The 17,764-nt window shown below is 45.8% G+C and overlaps 2 protein-coding genes across 2 annotated transcripts in view; one reads left to right on the plus strand and one right to left on the minus strand.

Moving 5' to 3' along the window:
• The window catches only part of LOC144142966 (uncharacterized), a 47,317-nt gene extending 44,464 nt beyond the window's left edge, over positions 1 to 2,853 (plus strand). Inside the window, exons 12-13 of the mRNA XM_077674794.1 lie at positions 1,045 to 1,131; positions 2,724 to 2,853. Of these exons, the coding sequence (XP_077530920.1) occupies positions 1,045 to 1,131; positions 2,724 to 2,746 (110 nt within the window). The 3' untranslated portion in view covers positions 2,747 to 2,853. The remainder of the gene's footprint in view (positions 1 to 1,044; positions 1,132 to 2,723) is intronic.
• Positions 2,854 to 14,974: 12,121 nt separating this feature from the next.
• Positions 14,975 to 15,580, minus strand: LOC144142967 (uncharacterized). The gene has a single exon (XM_077674795.1). The coding sequence runs from the start codon at positions 15,578 to 15,580 to the stop codon at positions 14,975 to 14,977; it is 606 nt and encodes a 201-aa protein (XP_077530921.1).
• Positions 15,581 to 17,764: the final 2,184 nt, after the last annotated feature.

The following is a 17,764-nucleotide window of genomic DNA, read 5'->3' on the forward strand; positions in this document are numbered from 1 at the left end:
GCAGGCAATGTCATTGAACTTTTGAATTTTACACTCAGAAAGTACAAAGGCGCAAGCTGTTGTCGAAGTAGTAAACTTGAAATGTACCAAAGTACAGAACAGCGCCTAGAGAGAAAGCAAGGTAAACAACTTCTATCCGTAAAATTGGACGTTCGCCGTGCGTAACAATGCATTGTGAGCTAGTGCGCTAGAAAAAATTGCCGTTCTGTCATTGTTAGCCATGATATAGGCATGCCGGAAGAAGTTGTACGGGACCATCACGTTTTTTAGGTCTGCGCTTTCCAGTCGTATGAAGAACAGAATGTTAGATTATCTTGTTTTTGTCTTGTCAGAGATCACATCACAGGAAGTGTCCGCATAAATAAAATGAATGAACTCTGCCTAAATGGAATCGATTTATTTCTCCGTTCTTTGTTTAATAATAAACGGTACTATTTAAACATCGACTATAAGAGTGATGTGTTCAAAGGTTTACGTTTACTGAACTTTCATCATTGGTTGAGTGAAGCTATCAAGTTAAACTTTTCTGGACAGAATAACTTTACACCATTGCATATCACTACGCGTAGTTTCCGGCCAAAACAGCCTTACTTGATTCCCTGTTGCAATACATGGTACGTACGGAGAGCTATATTTTACTGCGGCCCGTCTGCGCACAACCAACTTCTTGGTTATACCTCTAGGACAAGTTCAAGACACAAATTCAGAAAGGTTTTTTGAAACAGAAAAAAAGGCACTGCCGGTATCTCCCCGTGTGTCTTTGCCATGTATGTATATGTACACCTCACTTTCCCAAACTTGTGGTTCTCTGGTTTTTTTGTGAGATGCATTTTCTCATTGTCTGCTGTTAATTTATTGCGGTTCTCATCACTACTCTGCTCTGCCATTCAAGCCTTACGTGACTTTGGTAGGCCAGATGTATGTACAGTTTCAATAACAGAATAAACAATCTTTTCTCCCCCTAACCACCAGATCACGGTCTTGATATGTCACTATGTACAGTACAGCTAAAGGTAACTAATAAATACCCCATTTTTATTGCAGGTGGACGCCGCAGGCGCTGTCGTGCTCGCGACCGGCGAATAAACATGGGGCTAAAGGCTGCACAAGAGATTTTAAACCGCATGCCGGGTATGGTTCGTAAGAAATGCGAGAGTCAATGCGAACCCAATAATAGTCTGCAGTTAACGACAAATTTCTGGAAAAGCACAATTGGACACAAATATTTTAACGTGGTATTTTGTTCAAGAATTCGATGTTAACCTGCCTATGGATAAGTTATGCATGCCCTCTCGCAAAAAACGTGGTCCACTGCCGCAACTGAACATTTTGCTCAATCTATTTACGGGAAATTTCATTTTTTCAGGCAGAATTCACGTCGCTTTAACAAAAGAAGTTTTTTTACTCCTTGTGCCGTCTTTCGATATGCACATGTCTCAAATGTTTACCAGGGAAACCCTGACACCTCGGTCGAGCACTTTGAAAGAGCTGTTTTTCGAGCACTTTTGAGATGCTGTAGATTCCATATCCACAGAGGATATGGGACTAAAACATCAAGCTTATAACGATAGGGTTACCATAAAATTGATTTAAGCATCGGAGTTTGGTTCAGCTTTGTTCAAAAGGGGAACCGCAGCAGTGCTTTTCTGGAAACGTCCTGCCAGCCGGATGTTCCACTTGTACTGAACTAAAAAAAACGTGGGAATCTTGTCCTGTTAATGAAATGTTTAGAAGCCATCATACTTCCTACACTCGCCGCAAACGATGACTAGGCTTTATATGCATGAATTACATTGCAGGCTGGTTGCCAATGCTAAAGCCGCCTACCACTATTCGAGAAGTGGTTTGACGCTGGTAGGTGGTGATGGGAAGTAACGGCCTCTAATAAGCTTTTTCTTTCCGTATTTTTGACCTTCCGACCCCAGTGGCCCATCATCCCCATAGACAATCATGAGTCATGGTTACCCTTACAAATATTATGACTGTAATTCACAACAATGCGACTCCAGGCTGATCGCAATCTTCCCGAACCTGGCGTTACCTGGAAGATGTCGCTCTATCTCTCAGATAATTATCTTGTCAGTTGTTCGCAGGCGCATGCCCGGCCAGGGAACGTCTTTCTGTGCAATTTTGCTGCGTCCTACGCTACATTGATAATTCAAGAATCCAATTTTCTCTCGAATAACACATTTGTGTCGTGCTTATTAGACAAGCAAAGGTACTCTTTACAGATTTCGCTAGGACGTCAACTTTCCCCACTATAATTTCTTTCGTGTACGCATCGTTGGAAGACCATTCGTTTTAATGACAACTTATTTATTCGTTGGAAAATTATTATTGCTGTTGTCATTTGAGAGTGGTTGGTGCAAGTACTTTTGTCATCAGTACTACGACGGCTTTCTTTCTTTAGTCATCAACCCCGCACACATTGTGTACAAGTGGGGGAGGAGATATTAAAAAATCTTTTCATGCCCACCATTTCGTAATTCTCGTTCATTGTTATGTAACTACTTGTGCATATAAATTAATTTTCTGCAGGTATGGGAGGCTGCCAGTGACAATTCCGCAGATTGTAATAGCTGCATTTGTACGCATTTACGCGTGTTTATGATCGTGTATTTAGCATGTTAGAGGAGTACAATTATTTACCCTAACACAACTCTCAAAGTGATGATGATGAGGACGATAAATTTTCATTGTTTTCTTCCGTTCGTTCTACGCAGCGCATCTCCAGCGACGATACTGAGGTTCTCTGCCGACCACGATAAATTGGACTCCATCAGTTTCCTCAAGCTCTGGTGTCCGAAAGTAAACAAAACGCACATTCCTGTGCTCGCAAAAACCCTTGGCACACTCCAAAATAAAGATGTACAAGTCACACACGTGTAAAGTGTCTGGTGTTTACGTAGAAGTGCGCAGACACGCAGAGTAGTGCACAAAAAAATTGAATTTTTCAACAATTAAAGACAAAGCGTAATTAGAATTATTACTGTTTTGAAAGCTGTGGTGATGCAGGGGATAGCGAACTGAGCAAGAACATATGTGACTTGGTGGTAATCACGGCATTGATTTTTGCGAACAAAATCAGGTTCCTTCCTGGGGATATTGCGGTCAAAGTTGAAAGGTAAAAGCAAGGTCAAAGTGCGAAACACCGAATGCCCATTAACACTTGTTTGGAGTAATTTTTCGCATGTGCTATTTGCTTTATGCCCCCGGAACATCACTCCAACAAACACAAACTAACGGCGCTTTATTCGCAGGAAAGGAAATCCCTACTAAATACATAATTTACGAATACATTGTGCTGTCCGAGTTCCGGCAACAGAGCATCGTCAGAGCTTCGGCGACGGCAAAAAGTTCCAGTACATGATAAAGTTCAACAGTGTTACCGGGTACTTTAATGCTTAAGGGACAAATTAACGAAGCAAAAAAGGCAATAGAACTCATGTACGTGTGTGTTCACTGTCGGAGAAGTGAGTGCCGCAACGTCGGTTCAGCGCATCTCAGATATATCACTGACTTTTACAGAAATGTGCACCTAGATGAAGCTGACAAAACTTAGGTGAGGATCGCGCAAAGTACACATCTTAAAAAAATGGTACTTTTCCCACGACTGTCTTCGCTCCATAATCGAATAGCCGTGTACTTATGCAGTGCAGAAAGGATAAGATGAGCATGTCTAGATAGGCACCGTGAAAAATACTAACTTAGGACGCCCGGCAACGACATTAGTATATATTTTTCGCTTTCGATGCCCCGGCCTTAACACAAAGGCAAGTAATTAAAAAGCAAACGATTTTCATTTAATTGCGCTGTGAAATTTCGAGCAAAAATGAATTCGCGACATCGCCCCGGTTACCTGGTATTGATGTTCTTTAGTCCTGTTTAGTGATATGTCCACAGGTAAGTTGGCTAATGTAGTGTTAAATCGTTACGTTTCGATATATTACTAAAAAGTTGCCACCCAACGCCGCAGCTTAACGCTAGCCGAAGAATATAACGGTGTACTGCATGAATACTAGTGGTCTCAGAATTGAAGATAATAGAGTTCGGTGTTTGTTACCTCCTGGCTTATGGTACCGATGATAACCAGCCACCTGGCGCCGTATTCAGGCTGTAGGTGTAGACCTTATTTTGATTTTTGTCATGGAAACTTTTGCCTCGGCATTGTATACCTGAACTTTTCACCGTGTTTGAGACAAATTTATTCAAACAATCATCTGGCGCTCTGGCAGGAAATTCTTCCCCAAAGGTAAGTGGGCAGTTGCCATCTGATCATTTATAGCGTATCAAATGATAAATATGATGCAGTTTATTTTTCTTTCATCATCCCGGACTAAGAACGTCTATCACCTGGTAGGGGCCCCAATGCCATCCCGTCTACTGCGACGAATGAAGTTTATTCATTATTATCATCATAATAATCAACTTTGAATATATGAATTCAAAGATGAAAGTTCTTGATCAGCCCCTTCTTCCACTAGAAGGAAATATACTTTGTATAAGCTTTCTAGTACCTTTTCCTCAATATTCTCTGCCGTCTCTAGTATTCGGCAGGAAACTGTGCTCTTGTGGAAACGGGCATTCTGGATTTACATCGCACGCGGTGGTAAAGATATGTCTAATACCACATTGAAAACCGCTGAATACACTCGCTCCTCACGAAGAACGCATGGCTTTATTAATCTAGCCACCTGATACTAATTTTTTTTTCTCAAGGAATGCCGCTTTAGCAGAACATTTTTGTATTTTGGAAGCTAAAACGGCATCATTTTTATTGGTGCTGTTACACGTGTGATGAAGAATTTCTAATCAAGTCATGCGTGGACTTCATTTAATATTCAGCACTAGGTGACATTGACGCACGTCTGCTTTATCAGAATGCTTCAGAACATCAAATCGGCGAAATAAATTGTGCGGGCTCCATTAATAACATTGCCATACGCCGTTCACCGCAGAAAGAACGTGGTGGTTGAGGAAGGCGAGTCACCGAAAACCCTGCGAAACAATAGATATCCTTATGACAATGTCAGGCTGGGCACACGGCAGTTGGGAACTACCGTGTAGAAATAACAGGGGGGAACATCTAGTCGAGTTCGAAGAACAGAATAACCTACGCATAATAAATACCTTCTTCTGCAAACGGGAGAGCCGGAAGTGGACGTGGAGGAGCCCGAGTGGGGAGCATAAAAATGAATAGACTTCGTAATATGCGATACCCCTGACATTGTGCAGGATGTGGAACTGCTCGGAAAGGTAACGTGTACTGACCACCGCATGGTAAGATCTCGAATTAGGCTAGATTTGAGGAGGGACTGTAACAAGCTAGTACGAAAGAAGCCGATGAATTAGCTAACACTAAGAGGTAAAGTAGAAGAATTCAGGATCGCGCTGTAGAACCGATATTCAGCACTTACCGAGGAAGCAGAGTTTACGGCACAGGAAGCGAGCGAAAACCTTACACGTGTTATCACGGGGTGTGCAGTAGAAGTCGCGGGCACGATGACGAGACCGGATACTAGCAAACGTTCCCAGGAGACGAAATATCTAATTAGGAAATGGCAAATCATGACAATCTTCACCCGAGCTGAGAGAATAGAACTAGCGAAGCTTTCGAAGTTATTAAATAAGCGCAAGACAGCTGACACACGGAAGTATAACATGGGGAGGATCGAATACGCTGTGAAGAACGGAGGTAGCGTGAAAGCAGTAAAGGGGCGTCTCGGCGTGATGAAAAACCAGATGTATGCACTTAAAGACAAGCAAGGCAATGCAATCACAATTGGGGACAAAATAGTCACAGTAGCTGAGGAGTTCTATAGGGATCTGTACAGTAGCCGGGACATCCAGGATAATTCCGAACGGGAAAGTAGTTCAGACGAGATAGACATATCCCACCTGTAACGACCGAAGAAGTAAGCAAGGCTTTGAAAGAAATGAAAGGGAGCAAATCACCTGGTGAGGATCAGATAACAGCAGACCCCTTGAAGGATGGCGGAGAAATTGTACTTGAAAAACTTGAAAACCTGCATACGCAATGCATAATGACCGCAATTGTACTGGAATCTTCGAACAACGCGAACATGATCCTAATCCAAAAGAAAGGTGACATGAAGGACTTGAAAAATTGCAGGCCGACCAGCTTACTGTATATCGCCTACCGGTTACTTATCGAGGTAATAGCTAACAGAATTTCTAGAACTTTAGACTTCAGTCAACCTAAAGAACAAGCATGGTTCAGTAAAGGCTATTCAACAATTGACCATATTGGCCAGTAAACAATGCACCATTCAACAATGGACCATATCTAACAATACTAGAGGATATCTACAATGGTCTACAGCTAATATCATCCTCCATAAGGAGAGCAGTAAAATACCTATAAGGAAGGGCGTCAGACAAGGAGACAATCTCTCCAATGTTATACACAGCATGTTTACAAGAAGTATTCCGAGCGTTGGATTGGAAACAGGTGGGAGTCAGTGTTAATGGAGAATACCTGATTAACCTAAGATTTGCTGATGAGCTTGCCTTGCTAAGTAACTCGGGGAACGAATTGCAAAGCATGCTTTCAGCACTGGACAAACACAGTAGAAACGTGGGCCTGAAAAGTATTATGGAGAAAACCAAAGTAATGATCAATAACTTCGGGACAACACAGCGGTTTTAGATAGGTGGTGAGGCAGCAGAATCGGAAAGCGATTATATCTACTTGAGCCAAGTTGTCACCCTGGAACCCAACCATGAGGCAGATATAATTGCAAGGATATGAATGGGGTGGAGTGCTAACGGCAGGCATTATCAGATAATGAGTGGCAGCCTACCATTGTTCCTGAAGAAGAAAGTGTATGACAGCTGCATCTTACCGGTACTCACCTACAGGGCAGAAACTTGGAATCTCACTAAGAGGGTTCAACTTAAACTGAGAACGACTCAGCGGGCAATGGAACGGAAGGTGATAGGTGTAACATGAAGGAACAAGAAGAGAGCGGAAGGGGTCAGGGAACAAACGCGTGTTAAAGACATATTAGTAGAAATTAAGAATAAGAAATGGACGTTGGCAGGGCATGTAATGCGAAGGCTGGATAACCGTTGGTCATTAACCGGGTAACAGAGTGGATCTCCAGAGAAGGCAAGCGTTGCAGAGGGTGACATTAAGGTAAATGGGCAGATGAGATCAAGAAGTTTGCGGGAATAAATTGATCGCAGTTAGCGCAGGACCGGGGTAACTGGAGATTATTGGGAGAGGCCTTTGCCCTGCATTGGGCGTAGATCGGCTGGTGATGATGATACTGTCTGCATGCCGCAGCTGCTTCTCCTAACTGACCGTAGCAAGTGTTTCTCCCCCATTTAAGATCCCAGAAGGATTTCGGGACGGTACAATCACGCCTTGTCACTTATTCGTATTTCACAAGCTCATTCGGAGTCCACGAACGCGTGCGTGGGGTGTTTAAGGGCACCAAAAGCCCGAAAGCGGGCGAAACAGGAAAATTTTGGTATTACCACAGTGATTACCTTGTGACTCCTTTTGCGGCCTCAGTTGAAGAAGGGAAGCTCAGATTACGTTTTCTGCCACCCAACCAATCTCTTATGCCCGTTAAAAGAGTCAAAGCGGCATTTTCACCAGACATAATGCATTCAGCCGGCAATGTATAACAAACCAATAGAGAGTGGAGAGTTGCCTATGTAAGATGTTTTGGCTAGTGTAACACATTTTGTGAAAAGGATTCTGCGGTTCATCGCTCCGGCGAACTCGCTCAGCGGAAGTGGCAACGCATTGTAACGCTGCAAAACTAAGCATCACCCCTTATGCTGTAGGTTGGTTTTGGTATTTAGGTTACTTAGAAAGACTGGTTGCCAATGCTGCTGAGTGGGCCTGGGCGCGTTTTGGACACATCTCGTGTTTGCAGTAACTTATTTGATGACGGCAAATTCTCTTTGACATCATCTATGTGTGAAAAAATGTTCGCAACGTGGATCTTGCTCCGGAGTAACAGACCGGGGATACAAAAAGAAAACCAAGACACGAAATAATCTTGAGGTGCGGAACATTCGGAAACGCCAAATATCATCTGAAAGCTACGAAACCGGATAGAACCACAGAAATGAACGTCGCAGACGAGATCACTGAAATTAACCGCAGACGTTCTGTGCTGCTCACAATAAAATCCCAAGTCGACGGCTTAAGTGGAACTAAGGCAACCGCTGACGCCTTTAAGGCTTCTCTTAAAGAGATGCCTACCAAATACGATGAAGTTACCGCTGGAATGAAGCAGCAACTGCGGAAATAGCAGGGCTAAACAAACGTGTCGTAAGGATAGAACAAAAACAAAATGGGAGCGAAGATGTTGCATCTTTGAAAAAAAATTTGTTGATGCCTCTTTCAAAGAAATCGGTAAAACACGAAAGTGAAATGTGCCTTCACGGGAGCATTTAAATGTTTATTGTGCATCCACATGAGGTTGCACATCGCTATTTATATTACATCGGTATGGCACCGTTAGACACTGGATTGCACGCGCCGGAACATTGCGTAAATTCGAGTGGAACCACAGCCGCTTATACAGCGTGCGAACGAAACCGAACCGAAACCGAAAACGAAAGCAGTAGGTGGTGGAGGGTGCTTCAATTCTCCCGCGTCCCACGTACACGAAGACGCTGGCATCGAGGCGCCAACAGTCGGCCCTCAATAGCGTCATGTGAACTACTTCGCTTCGCCTCTCCTATAAGGCAGCACCATCTGAATGAAAGAAGTTGTGGGAAAGACATAAGGCTTATTTCTAGACCTTTCTTGCGCTTGAGTTGATATCTCAGTTGGCATAGCGCTTTGTAACTCCCGTTGTGGCGAGATAGTTGGTTGCTCGAATACGGGCGGAGCCGCGTCAATAGAACTTTTTCTGGCGATGTCATTTCCGTGACGGACATGATGGCGGTGAGATCTTGCTGCACCCGGGCATAAAACACTTTCGTGTTAAATACGGATCAACGATCTATACTCGGATACAAGTCAAGAAAAAAGGGGCGTCACGGAATCCCCCCATGACGTTGCGGCCGGCCGCCTTGCACCTGCAGGCAGTGCTTGGAGCCAAGCTTTTCTGAGTGAGTCCGCACCAAAAAGTAGTTTTTCAAGACGACTTCATTTTGAGCCGAGATAAAAACCTGAGCTAAAAATTCTTTATTTGCCAATATAATGCAACGCGTGAAATAACATTCGTTATCCTGAGTAGTAAGTTTCCATTATTTGTTGATTGTAAATTTGTGCTCTTCAGGGTTTTCCCTCAACCGCTTGCTTCTGTTTTATGTATTGCCGGTTCTATTTTACGGTTTGGAGCCTGAAGAAACCGCGTCTCAGTGTGCGTCATCGTTCTCGACTGAGGATTGTGGTGCGTTCGCATCCACTCCACGCCGATGGTAGAAGAAAAACAAAAGCGGCTGGGTCATCTGCAGCTGCGGACGGGAGATGATCCGAAACGCGAACGTTCGCTTGCGCCATCTGCACAAAGAGCGCAGCGTTGAAGGAACGGTCGCGACAATGAGCGATCTTCTTGGAATCAGCTTGAGTTAGGTGATGGACGTAAAGAAAACGATATTTTTTTAAAAATAACGATTGCAATCTTGCGACACCCTGCCGAAAGCGCCCGCGAAGCGGTGGAAAGAGACGACGCACAGAGGTGTACTACGAGTTCACGAAGTGCGCATTGCCACCGTCCGTGCATCGCCTTTTTCGCCGCAATGGGATCCCGACAGTGAAGGCAATTTCTGCGGATCTCAAACCTAGCGGGGATGTTACACCTCTCAAGCCATGTACTGTGCGCCGCCTACGGAATGAAATCGGGTTCAGGAATGAGAAGAGGGGCCGGAACTCGCTCCTGATGGAGCGGCACGACATTGGCGTGTGGCAGCCGAAGTACCTCTACGACATCGCCAGCTACAGGATTGAAGACTGAAACACATTCTACTTTGATAAAACCTGAGTGAATACGGGACACCCGATATAGAGTGTTTGGAGGGACACGACCGTTGCTTCCCACCACGACGCCTTCATGCGCGGTCTGACGACAGGTTTGAAGCAGCCGTCGGGAAAAGGATAGCGCCTGATTGTAACGCACATCGACAGCGAGGGTGGCTTCGTCGGTGGGTGCCCGGACATCTTTCGGGATACGAAGACCAGCGACTACCACGAGGACATGGACGACACCCACTTTGAAAGGTGGTTTGGGGCCGTTCGGCCACAACGGCCACATGATAGTGTAATTGTCACGGACAGCGGCAGCGGCAGCGGCATGGACTTTGGAGTGGCAGCGGGGGCAGAACTGCACGCTTAAGACAACGCTTCTGTGTTGCAGGTTATTATCAACACGCGTGGTCAGCGTTCGTCTTCGCTGCACTGTGGGATCAGCCGCAAGCCACCACAAGCACGTCACCGGATCACCAGTGGCAGAGCTGGTGCCGCTGACCACCAGGCGCACGCTGCATAAAGGACACTCAAGCAACCGGCAGCCTCACTTGGCAGCGGCAGTGGGGGCAGAACTGCACGCTTAAGACAACGCTTCTGTGTTGCAGGTTTGAACTCTTGTCTGCGCATTTTTTTTCTTTGCTGTTGTACTTGCTCCTGCTGCTGCTACGAAGAAGTGCATGTTTGTCTCGTCATGAACCCTGACGTGTTAAAAGAGTTGAAAGATGTTAGACAAGAAATTCGTGACATGCGTGCAGCGTTGGAAAGGGAATTTAGGAATGAGAACTGAGAGGTGAAGTCTAGCATTGAATATAAGAACAAATCCTTTGAGGAAATGAAGGCCAACCTCGAAACTATTCAGGATGAAAATGCCAAAATAAGGGCTGAAAATGCTTCTCCAACAAGGGAATGCGCTGAACTCAGAAGGCAAGTGCTTGAAAGCGAAGAAAGGCTCACGCAAATAGAACAGTACTCAAGGAACACAAATCTCGAGATAACCGGCGTTCCCTGTTGCGACGGGGAAAATCTGACCGACATGTTGGCAATTATCGGCACTACCATAAAAGAACCAATCGGTGCTGCTGATATTGACGTTTTCCACAGGGTTCCGACAAAGGATAAAACGCGTTCAAATATCGTAGTGCAGTTTCAGAACAGGACAAAACGTGACGCCGTTCTTGAAAAAGCTCGGAAAAGCGGCCTGTCTACCACTGATATCTGTTTCCCAAAGCCAGCTGCGGCGGTGTACGTCAATGAGCACTTGTGCCCTGAACTGAAAAAACTTCTGGGCATGACCGTCGCGAGAAAGAAGGAAAAGAATTTGCGCTATGCATGGACGCAGGGTGGTAAAATATTCGCAAGGAAAACTCACTCGTCGCGCACGCTCAGGGTAACCCGCGTTAGCAACCTAGAAAAGATTGTCTGAGCACATCTCCTCCCTATCTGATCGTAGCGTCCGACTGGTTCAAAAATGGATGCCGACTATCTTACACCGGAACAAGTAGGCGTTCTGCGGGGAAACAATCGTAACAGTTTGTGTTCCGTTCACATTAATGCTCGGCCTGCGCGAAACAAATAGAAAGAAATACTTGCGTTACATGTGAATTTTGGCTTTGATCCTGATGTTTTGACGATAGCTGAAACGTGGTACCAGAATGACCTAGAAGTTTTAAAATCACCAGGTTACACAACATATGTTTTAAATATGGCTTCACAAAGAGGAGGAGGCGTGCTGTTAATTATTAAAAACACTATAAATTGTTCTATAGTTGAATCTCGCTCAGCGATCACGTGCGACTATAAAATATTGACGGTTCAATGCGGTAATACTGTGTTTTGTGTCCTTTACCGACCCCCAAACGGGAATCGTAGAAAATTTATGTCCTTTCTTCATGACCAACTGGGCTGGATTAATGACTGCAACCATCAATTAATACTAGGCAGTGATCTGAACATCGACCACCTTACGATAGCGCCATTGCAAATCGAACTGTGTAAGTGCTTGATGTCTAATGGTCTTAGAAATGTAATTAACGCTGCAACTCGTATATGTGGTACATCAGCTACGCTGATTGATGTTTTCATTACTAACATTATGGACTCAAATTTGCGCTCAGGCATAGTCATTGCTGCAATAAGTAACCACCTTTCAATATTTCTTGTGGTAAAAAACCTGTACATTCCCATCAACATACGTGACATAAACGAAAGGAGTCTAGACATGTTTCGTCTGGAAATAATGGGAACTGTTTGGTCCGAAGTACGAGAAATACCTGATCCTGAGATTGCCTACGATTGTTTCTATGAAAAGTTTAACAGCGTTTACGCTAGATGTCCCTTAGGGAAAAGATGCCATAATGTATTTTGAATGCATTTAATACATATATTAACTTCGTATTTATTCTGCATTATTTTGTCCACATTCGAAATGCATTTCTAATACATTTACAATGTATTTAAAATGTACCTCAATAATACATAAGCAGTGCATGAAAAATATATATTTAATGCAGTTTAAACGCATTAAAAATGCTCAGAAAATGTATTTTTAAATACGTGCAAAATGTATTAGTAATGCATTTTAAATGCACAGAAAATACTGCTTCAAATATACTCAAAATGTGTTACTAGTGTATACTAAATAAAACTTAAATACATTGAGAGATGCCATGGCAATGTGTCTTAGGGGGAATTGTTAACGTTCAACTAGAAACTATCATATTGTGGTTTCAAAAAGTTTAATAGGCACTAGTAAAGGTATGCTCCATTGTGAAAATGTAAACCGGCCATTCTCGGAATGCGGGCCAGCAATGACAGAAAGGAACAGCATGTATGCGCACAAATTGGCAGTTTGAAAGTTGTTTATTGTACACCTCAGTCGAGTGGCCAATTTTGCCATTACTAAGCAGCAGGAATGAATGCCTTTCAGCCACCTCGGTAGCCAGCGCAGATGATGCGTTGTGCATCAGAGTCTTCGTACTTCGGATTCTCCACGCGGGAAATTTCGCCAGCACCTGCAGTGAAAAGAAAATATGAAAATATTAGTGAAACGTTTTTTTAGAGGCAAATAAATGTCAAATCAATCAGGCCTTTTCTCTAGCCGTGCCAACGTCCCTCGCGAGCAAGGATTTTTTAGTTTCCCCCTTCAGAAAAAAAAAACCCACCGTGAAAACAATTCCCCTTTGAAGGACGTAAGACAATTTATGTAATGGTAAGCATAGTTTATATAGTCATGCGGCATCGGATCTTCAATACAATTTTTAAGAAAAAATGATTAGGCTTATGTTTGGACATTGTCTAGGGATAAAAATGAGCGAAAATTAGCAAAAAAAAAAGACAGAGCTAAGATAACAACGTTACCAAACATGCAACAGAGTTCTTTTATGCTACTTCTCTTTCTTAGGCGCTTGAGTAAACTTGAAATGGTGGCAATTCTAGTTTTTCAACTAACTTGGACAAAACTGGTCTGTGACCTCACAGGACGCTAATAAAATAAGATAAGCAGTAATCTTATTAAGTACAATTATTGTTATGCGTTCCATATTTCGGCGTCACCTTCTTCGGAGATTACGTTCTAAAAATATAGTGCGCAGCGAAACAATTTAAAAATGCATGGGCAGGATTGCAGTAGAAAGCTTACATAAATGTCATTAGATTGGCGTGTGCACTCAACAATGCTTTCAAACGAACGGCAAAGTAAGGTTATTTCGAAAAACAAGAAAAATTTCACGCCGTCCTTAAAATAACAAGCTCTTATATCGTAGGCACCTAACCGAAGCGATTAAAACAAGGAACGCCAGAAAACGTGTATTTGTGCTTGCACACACATGTAATTTTTTTGCTCTCCGGCGCACATCACCGGCAGGTAATTTTATACTTTTTGCTGTACACAGACAACGTCATCATTTAATTAGGGAGCAACGCGGAAAATAACTGTAAATGCTGGCGTCCTTAACATACAAGAAAAAGATAAACACCTGCGCGTCAGGGTCCATCAAGTAAAAAGTAGTCGCTTCATAAATACTCGTGACACCTAAAAGAAACTCGTTTAAGTACACCCTTTAGACGCAAATGGGCAATTGCGGCTTCTAAACACACACAACCGCCAAGCAGCCCACGCTGTTTTCGGTGTCTTTGGGCACATTTCTGAAATTCTCCGGTGGCGTGGTCCAGCGGTAGCGCGTCGGGTTCCGCGTGTCTGTCACTCGACCACGAGCGGCCGAAGGGCCTCTCGGAACGCGCACACGTGTTCGTGAATGCGCTACGAAATGAATACAGCAAGGAGGGAAAAAGTCGCTCGGAAACACAAAAGAGGAAGGGTCCAACGTCCTGAAGTTTCGCGAAGTTTTGGGGGAGCAATCCAAGGAACAAAAAGAGACGAACCCGCCCGGGCGACCCGTTCCGGGAACCGAGGGGTCTCGGGCGGGGAACTGGTTGCCTCCCTCGAAGTCCCCCTCCCTTGTCCGCCTTCCTTCTCCTTCCTTCCTTTGCTGGTTCTTGGTTCTGGGTGGCGGTAAAAACAGAAACTGATTGTAACTTAGCGGCTACTCTCATACAGTTTGTCTTACATTGACAAATCATTTGTAGTCCCTGAGCATGATGCACTTTCACTACTGCCACTTCCACTGAATATTACACGGGTCGCTTTTAACACTTTTGGTCACTTCGAAACAGACGGCATAAACTCTTTCATGGCTTTAGTTGACAGAATGGCGACATGCGACCGACAAAAATCGCGAAGGCTGCTCGGATTCTCGCCGTATGGCCCGGCCATGCGCATTAGTCGGATGCATGTATGCCACAAACTGGATTCCTTCCCCGTACGGCGGCTGCTGTGAACATGCGCAGCTGTGAGCGGCTGCTGTGGTGTTATCTGTTATCTCTGTTGCGGCTGCGCACCAGGGTGCGCAGGCCGAGGTGACGTCACTGGCTGGATTGTATAAAACGCGGCTGTGAAATAAACACGGGGCTTTTTCTTGTTGGCGGCTACATCGGAGTGGCGTCAGTCTTTTGCTCGCATCACCGCTCCCAAAGGAGCGGACACGACATGGTGTCACAAGTGGGATTCGAACCCACGCCCACATTCGTGGACCAGAACTTGAGTCTGGCCTTCGCTAGAGCGGTCGCTAGCGTAAGAGTGGCATCCATCTGGAGAGCTTCTGACAGCTGTGCGTCTCGGAGGCCTACGACAAATCTGTCCCTGATCACGCGCTCCCGGAATTCTGCAAATTCGCAGCGGTCGGCTAGCTCATGCAGGGCTGTCACAAACTTGTCCACGCTTTCTCCGGGCTCTTGCTTCCGGCGATGAAAATTAGCGCTTTCGTAGACTATGTTCTTGGCGGCCACGAAATGAGCGTCAAACTTTGTCTTCACCACCGCGTAGTTTCGGGACTCTTCCTCCGTCAGGCCGAACGTTTGAAAAATTTTCCTGGCCTGCCTGCCCATGGTGTACAACAGCGTCCTCACCTGGGCTTCCTCCGTTCTGTCGTTGAGCCCCGATGCGTAGCGGTAGTCGTCGAAGGACGTAATCCATTCTGGCCACTCGGTAGTCCTGTCGAAGTTGAACGGCGCAGGCGGTGGCAGGGCGGCCGTTGGTGGGCTGGCTGCCGCTTTCTGGTCCGTCATCGTACGAACGAGTGCAGGGTGAATGCCGCAATGCCACCGAGGGAGAGGAGGCTCACCCCACTTCTGACACCATCCCAAAAAAGTTCACGCCATAAACGAGATGGCTACGCCAAAAAGTGTTGCGGATGTACGCAGGTTTTTGGGCATGATAAACTATCTGGCAAGGTTTGTGAGCAATCTTGCTGACGTATCAGCACCGCTCCGCAGTCTGCTCTTGAAAGACAGAGAGTGGCATTGGGGCCCGCCTCAGCAAAGAGCATTCGAGGCTCTAAAAGCATTGATCACCTCGGCGCAATGCGTCGCGAAATTCGACCCCAAGCTGCGCACCATTGTGTCGGCCGACGCATCGTCGGTAGGTCTCGGCTGTGTCCTGATGCAAGTGCAGCCGGACGGCGAAAGGCGGCCCGTTGCGTATCACTCTCGGTCATTAACACCAACGGAGCAACGATACGCGCAAATAGAAAAGGAAGCGCTGGCGCTGACGTGGGCGGCAGAAAGGCTCGAGTGTTTTTTGATAGGGCTGGAATTTCAATTTGAGACAGACCACAAACCGCTTGTATCGCTGCTGGGGCAGTCGCCGATTGATGTGCTGCCCCCCAGAATACAAAGGTTCCGATTAAGGCTCATGCGATTTTGCTTTTCGGTATCTTATGTCCCAGGAAAGCAGATTGGTACCGCCGACGCTCTTTCCCGGGCACCGTGCAAGGAAGCTGGTTTAGCGATGGGAGAGCTAGGTTGCAGCGAAGTGTCGAGCCACGTAGAAGGCTGTATTGGCGAACTCAAATTTTCAGCACACTGGGACAAAATGAAGAGGGCGCAAGAAAAAGATGAGACTTGCAAACAACTTCGCTGGTATTGTAGGGCAGGCTGGCCCCGTTGCGCAAAAGTAAGCAGTTGGCTGAGTCCTTACTGGTCGCAAAGAGCAAACCTCACGATATGTGGCGGTGTTCTTCTGCATGGGTCTCGTTTGGTGGTGCCTCGGAGTCTAAGGAGCGAAGTTCTCTGTTCATTGCATGAGGGACACCAGGGCATTGTGAAATGTCGCGCAAGGGCTCGGGAATCGGTGTGGTGGCCAGGTCTCAGCGCGGAGCTGGCAGCTTTGGTTAATAGTTGTCAGGACTGCGCGACGCTGCGCGTTCAAAAAGCCGAACCGATGATGCAATCAGAGTCTCCCAGCTTGCCTTGGCTAAAGCTAGGAGCTTATCTTTTCCACTTGCGCGGAAGAGACTACCTTGTGGTCGTAGACTATTTTTCTCGTTATCCGGAGCTCGCCCTATTATCTTCCACAAGCTCTTCGGCGGTCATTGTACAAATGAAGAGCGTATTTGCCAGGCACGGGATCCCAGAAATTGTTGTGACTGACAACGGTCCTCAGTTCGCGTCTGCAGAATTTGCTGCGTTTGCGGCCAGTTACGGCTTCCATCACGTCACATCCAGCCCCAGGTACCCGCAATCAAACGGGGCAGCCGAGCGTACGGTACAAACTGTAAAACGGCTCTTGGAAAAATCGGTTGACCCGTACCTAGCCCTCCTGGCGTATAGAGACTCCCCTGGGCCGTTGGGCACAAGTCCAGCCCAGCTACTGATGGGCAGGCGCTTACGCTCTACGCTCCCGGTGCATCCGATAAACTTGTACCATCAAAGGCTCGGGGTTTCAGGAGCCTTCAAAGCAGAGACGAGGCAGTTCGGAACAAGCAAAGGATCGACTACGACCGTCATCATGCGGCTACCCCCTTGCCACCCCTCGCACCAGGAAACCGGGTGTGGATAAAAGACTGCAAAAAGCCGGCAACGGTGTTGAGTTCAGCCCTGAGGCCTCGGTCGTATAGGGTGCGGACCGATGACGGAGCGGAGCTGGAGAGAAACAGGAGGACATTGGTTAGGTACAGTGAGCGAACCAGCGGGCATGCCCCGTCTTACGACTTTCCTGCCACTCCCAACGCTACGGGGCAATCCGAGGAAGGCAACGCCTCTTCAGAGCCTTCCACGTTGAATCTAACGCCGGCCACTCCGCTGAATAAACGAAGGCCGGGTGGTTATGTGACATGTTACGGCCGCGAAATAAGACCGCCAGAGCGATATGGCTACAGTTGATACGTTCACTTGTTTCTGTTGGGGCTTTGTAGATTACTTGTGTGTTGTCTTGAAAACCCTTTAAAAAAAAAAGGGAGATGTCGTGTTATC

The sequence above is a fragment of the Haemaphysalis longicornis genome, unplaced genomic scaffold (genome assembly GCF_048455015.1).
Source record: "Haemaphysalis longicornis isolate Haplotype H1 unplaced genomic scaffold, Haemaphysalis longicornis Haplotype H1 scaffold_6, whole genome shotgun sequence".
Classification (NCBI taxonomy): Eukaryota; Metazoa; Arthropoda; class Arachnida; order Ixodida; family Ixodidae; genus Haemaphysalis; species Haemaphysalis longicornis.